Source organism: Ranitomeya imitator, chromosome 10, assembly GCF_032444005.1.
Source record: "Ranitomeya imitator isolate aRanImi1 chromosome 10, aRanImi1.pri, whole genome shotgun sequence".
Classification (NCBI taxonomy): Eukaryota; Metazoa; Chordata; class Amphibia; order Anura; family Dendrobatidae; genus Ranitomeya; species Ranitomeya imitator.
This window is the reverse complement of record NC_091291.1, coordinates 110,397,070-110,403,150: the sequence shown is the minus strand read 5'-3', so window position 1 is coordinate 110,403,150 and position 6,081 is coordinate 110,397,070. Positions and strand designations below refer to the sequence as shown.

Genomic DNA, 6,081 nt, shown 5'->3' with positions numbered 1-6,081 from the left:
GACTTGGAATGATACTCAAAATGAAAATGGAAAATCAAATTACAGGCTGATCTAACTTCAGTAGAGCTGCCTCAAGACAAGGAAATGATGCTTAGTAGTGTGTGTGGCCTCCATATTCCTCTATGACCTCCCTGGGCATGCTCCTGATGAGTCGGCGGATGAGTCCTGGATTAAAGCATCAGTCAACTTCTGGACAGTCTGGGTACAATGTGGCGTTGGTGGATGGAGTGAGACATGATGTCACAGCTGCTGGGATGTTGTCCTCCTATGGCCCCCTCCACGTCTCTTGGTGTGCTGGCCTTCTTGTCACAGCTCACAATGATATGCCATTCTGCATGAGCTGCACTACCTTAACAACTTCTGTGGGTTGTAGACACCACCTCATGCTACTGTACAATACCTCTAGGGGTGAGAGCAATAATAAAATGCAAAAGACAGTACTTGGGAATATACACAAAGTCACCAAGGAAGAACGCTCTGTGAATGACACCAAGGAGGAGTACACCATTGACTGACACCAAGGAGGAGCATTCTGTGAGTGACACCAAGGAGGAGCGCTTTGTGACTGGCACCAAGGAAGAGTGCTCAGTGACTGACACCAAGGAGGAGTGCTTTGTGACTGGCTCCAAGGAAGCGTGCTCAGTGACTGGCACCAAGGAGGAGTGCTTTGTGACTGGCTCCAAGGAAGAGTGCTCAGTGACTGGCACCAAGGAGGAGTGCTTTGTGACTGGCACCAAGGAAGCGTGCTCAGTGACTGGCACCAAGGAGGAGTGCTGAGTGACTGGCACCAAGGAGGAGTGCTTTGTGACTGGCACCAAGGAAGCGTGCTCAGTGACTGGCACCAAGGAGGAGTGCTTTGTGACTGGCTCCAAGGAAGAGTGCTCAGTGACTGGCACCAAGGAGGAGTGCTTTGTGACTGGCACCAAGGAAGAGTTCTCAGTGACTGGCACCAAGAAGGAGTGCTGAGTGACTGGCACCAAGGAGGAGTGCTTTGTGACTGGCTCCAAGGAAGAGTGCTCAGTGACTGGCACCAAGGAGCAGTGCTTTGTGACTGGCACCAAGGAAGAGTGCTCAGCGACTGGCACCAAGGAGGAGTGCTTTGTGACTGGCACCAAGGAAGAGTGCTCAGTGACTGGCACCAAGGAGGAGTACTTTGTGACTGGCTCCAAGGAAGAGTGCTCAGTGACTGGCACCAAGGAGGAGTGCTCAGTGACTGGCACCAAGGAGGAGTGCTTTGTGACTGGCACCAAGGAAGAGTGCTCAGTGACTGGCGCCAAGGAGGAGTGCTTTGTGACTGGCACCAAGGAAGAGTGCTCAGTGACTGGCACCAAGAAGGAGCATTCTGTGAGTGACACCAAGGAGGGGTGCTTTGTGACTGGCACCAAGGAGGAGCATTCTGTGTGTGAAGACAATCCTCCTCTATGTGTTTGAGAGACGTTAAGCCAAAGAAGTTTGTTAAATTCTAGAGCTAATTCTCAAACTGTAAATAAGATGCAAAGACTGAGTAAAAAGAGAAACAGGTTGTGTCCTTACTGCCCTAAGCCTCAGTTGGAACTGGCCCTTTTCTTATAAAATTATGACCCCATTAAAGTGCATCAACTCTACCTATAGGTTCCCATATTGGGGATTGTGTATTTGATCTTAGTCCTGAGAGATAGAAGGGAAGGAGCACCATATCACAGTGCTGTTATGGTTTGAGGGTGCCATGTAACAGCAAAACCCCCCATAAGTGACCCCATTTTACAAACTACATCTCCCAATTAATTCTTATAGGGGTGCAGTGATCATATTGATACCACAGATGTGTCACAGAATTGTATACAATTGGGTGGTGAAGAAAAATTAATTACATTTTTTTCCACAAAAAATATTGTTCTAATCCCAGATTTCAGATTTTCACAAGTAAAAATTGGTAAAAATGACACCAAAATGTGTCACATAATTTCTGCTGAACGTGACTCTTGGAGAACAAATGATGGTAGAATAGTTGCGAACTCCATATACAAATCCTCTAAATGAAAGAAGAGCAGAATCCCTCCTCAAGGGACCCCATTTTAGAAATTGTACCCCTCTGGGAATTTATCTACAGGTGTAGTGATGATTTTGACTACATGGGTGCTTTCCAGAAAAAAACAGCAATGGATGTAGCAGAGACAAAATTGCAAATCTTGCACTGTAGCACCCAGCCCATTGTAGTGCCCGTATACTGTAGTGTCCATACCTTGTGCCCACCTCATGCTTCTGGAGACTCGCACCCATAAAGTAAGCAGGCTCTCATCACTACAGAAATGCAAAACATGTTGACTCTATACGTGGTTTAGGCACAGACAATCACAGTGGGGTAAGAGTGAAAAGGCAGCTTTATTCTTCCGCTCAGCACTATTACAGCGATACCACATTTATATCGTTTTTTATGTTTTGGTGCTTTTACGTAATAAAAACTACCACTTTTTTGTGGACTATAAGACGCACCCCAAATAGAAAATAGGAAAAAAAACATTTAAAAAAAATAAATAAAATGGTGATGTGTCTTATAGTCCGATTTTATGGTAGCTTATAGTTAAGGCAGCGGGAATTGGGAGCAAAATTGGGGTGTGTCTTATAATCAAAATATAGCTATCCAGGAGGGCAACAGCGGTGGAATGGGGTCACAGGAGGCAGTGGTGTTCGGTGGTGAGCAGAGTCCTCGCACTTCTGATTGACTTCCCTGTGTTGGGCTTCGGGAAAATGGCTGCCGGGGGTGGCACTGTGGCAGATTGAGATCTTGGGTGACGACATCTTGGGACAAGATCTTGGGAGCCAAGATCTGATTCTGTGCGTGCGTATTTAAAAAATAATATACAGGACTAAACATCTTTCCATACAAATTATTACACTGTACCATTGAAGTTCCGCATAATACTGCAATGAGCTTTTTATTGGACACCATATGGAAATAGAGAAACCTCAATTTTTCTTCCCATCAATACCTTTGTAGTTTAAAGATAAAAGGTAGCTCCAGGTTATTTTGGTACCTCCATCTTATATCCCTGGGTCCTGTTTGCATCCTGCAATATGATGGTACTCTGAGAAGATATTGGTAAGTATAGCGTTCTTATTTTTTCCTTCTTTCTGTGTTGTAACCAGGGAAACATCACTAATTTCATAACCTATGGACTTTTAAGGATGACCCAAGCAGCTATGAGCATTCAGGAAAGTATAACAACTGGCTAGCATGAGCTTTTTCAGGGAATAGCTTCATCTTCCTCTAGAATTTGCTCCAGATAATTATCCTTCCTCTAGCACCTGCCTGCTTTCTAGACTTTAACTATCACTTCCTAACTCAATCCTGTTGTTATCTCATCTTTGTTATCAAGATACCTTATTTCTGCTATCAAGATACCTGATTGTGTATATATGTCTTTTGCTACTCCTGTGGTTAACTGTATCCCTGCTGCAAGTCCCTGACCACATATACATCTCTGCTATTTCTATGGTTAGCTCTACACCTGCTGCTGATGCATTTTTGCATATATGTCTCTGTTTTTTTTCTGTGGGTTACTTAATCTCCACTTTAGATTCCTAATTGCATATATTTGAGTGCTATTCCTGTAGTTAACCATATCCCTGCTCCAAGATACCTGATTCCATACACTACTCTGCTGTTCCTGCATGCAATTTCCCTCCAATTACATCTACTGCCTCCAGCTGATCTTGCCCATCTGCTGTCTTGCATACCCTTCTACGCCAGTGCCTTAGATCTGTGCTGCTCAGCCTTACTTATGGCTAAAACAATCCATTTCACTAGGTAATCCCTTAGCATAGAGAAGCCATGAGATTGTAAGCCATGGCTTTCCTGCAGGTTGTAAGAGAACTAGAAGTAATTTAAGATTTTTTTTAACAATTATTTTTAATTTACATTTTTGTACAAACATTTATGGTACAGAAGGAACAAGAGAAATGCAATTCAATATATGAGCAGCCAAGTGGCAATTCCACATAGCATAGAAAGATCTATCAAAACTGACCATTAACGATACCAGAATTTTGGATTAAAGTAAGAAATAAAGGGCAAGATCCATCAGGCAAGACAAGCAAAAAGTGGGTCATCTGCCAAGCATTGAGTGGCAAAGATGAGATTTAAAGAGACTTACCATAAGTTAAAAAATAACAACAAAACTCTGGTTTCTGCTTTTCACTTGCTGAATCGTCAGTTAATTTTAACTTTTTAACGAATTGCATATAAAAGAGTTTTGTAACATATACTTTCAAACTTTAGGCACACTAGGTTGTCTGAACTTTGAAAGGAAAGGTTCTCTTGAAGACTGTGGCTGTGCTATGCTTATGTAGCACCTCACTCGATATAATAGGCAACATACTAAAAACTTCAACTAACCTCTCTAGTTCCTGTAAAGATTAGATATCCTGACTCTGCAGTCCTAGCTGTTTCTGGGTGAACAGAGATAGCCCTGACCACAGACTAGAAGATGGCAACTCAGATCGAAACTGCCTAAAAGGCCGTCAAGTTGCTTCGCGTTGTTGTAAAGAACCGGAGGGCAGAGCATAGTGTGAATTTCCTACAAAAGGGAAAGCCTTCTGAAAAAGGAAAGATCCTAGAGTGAGTAGACTAAACCATAAAACACAAAACAAAGAATAAAGTATTGACAGATAATATTCGGCCTACTTACTAATAAGCAACAGAAGATAGGTAAAGAGTAAAAGAAAGAAACAGAAAAGAGAAAACCCTTAGATGGAATTTTCCTGACTGGCTTTGACAACAACTGAATTTCTGAACATCCATATGAAGACTATCACCAGAAGGAAATGCCTACTGGGAGGAGAATATGAAGCTGCACCGGAAAGGTGAAAGGGCAGACAAACAAAAACACTTGTGTTATGCTAAACAGACTACAGCCAGAATAACAGAACTAAAATGAATGGTGTGAAGGTGTGACTGTAGTGGCTTGGTGGACAGAAAAGCCGACAACCAACCACAGGCTCAAGTGCTCAAACCCAGGAGCATGACAGTCTTGTACTACAGCTTACAGGTATATTTAAGCAAATGGATCTTAAGCTGTAATTCCAGACACTGCCCATGGACAAGTGTGGTATTCTTTCTAAAAATCCAGCAGATCTTTTCCCCTAATGCTGAACTTCCCCTTAATATCTCTGAAGTATGACAAGACACACTATCTTTCTAACAGCGGCCTTCACGTCGCCGTTCCTCAGGCTGTAGATGAATGGATTGAGCAATGGTGCGACAAAGGCATATAAAGCAGATACCACTCTGTCTTGATTCATCGAGTAACTGGACTTGGGCCTAAAGTACATAAAAGTAGCAGAACCATAAAACAAAGTGACGACTATGAGGTGAGAGGTGCAGGTGGAGAACGCTTTCTTCCTCCCCGATGTTGACTTGATTTTGAGGACCGTTGTGATGATGTGTGTGTAGGAGATGATGGTCAATATGAAGGAACTGACAATGACACAACCGCAGGCCACAAAGAGGACAATTTGATTTTTTGTGGTTGATGTGCAGGCCAACTGCATTACGGGGGGAATGTCACAGAAAAAATGATTAATCCGATTATCTCTACAGAAAGGCAAGCGAAAAGTCAGAATTGTGTGTGTTAGGGAGTTTATAGCACCACCGATCCATGAGATGGCTACAAGCTGAATGCATGTTCTTTTATCCATATCGGTGCCATATAGCAGAGGGTGACATATGGCGTTATACCGATCATACGCCATCACGGCTAGCAGGTAGCACTCGGTTCCACCCAGGAGCAAAAAACAGTACATCTGCATGACACATCCCGAGAACGAGATGGTTTTATGGGTTGACAGGAAGTTTGATAGCATTTTGGGCACGGTGGTAGAAATGTAACAGATCTCCAGGAAGGATAAATTGGCCAGAAAATAGTACATTGGGGTGTGAAGAGATGAAGTAAGCCTGTAGGCCAAGATTATAGATATGTTACCCATTATGGTGGTAATATAGATGAGCAGGAACAGAGCAAAGAGTAACTGCTGGAAAACAGGAGCCCCGGAAAATCCCAGTAGGATGAAATCTGTGATTGAAGTTTTGTTGTTTCTGATCAT

General features: G+C 43.0%; 1 protein-coding gene across 1 annotated transcript; it reads right to left on the bottom strand.

The window, feature by feature from the left end:
• Positions 1–5,139: 5,139 nt before the first annotated feature.
• On the bottom strand, positions 5,140–6,081 carry LOC138652239 (olfactory receptor 5V1-like). The gene has a single exon (XM_069743006.1). The coding sequence runs from the start codon at positions 6,079–6,081 to the stop codon at positions 5,140–5,142; it is 942 nt and encodes a 313-aa protein (XP_069599107.1).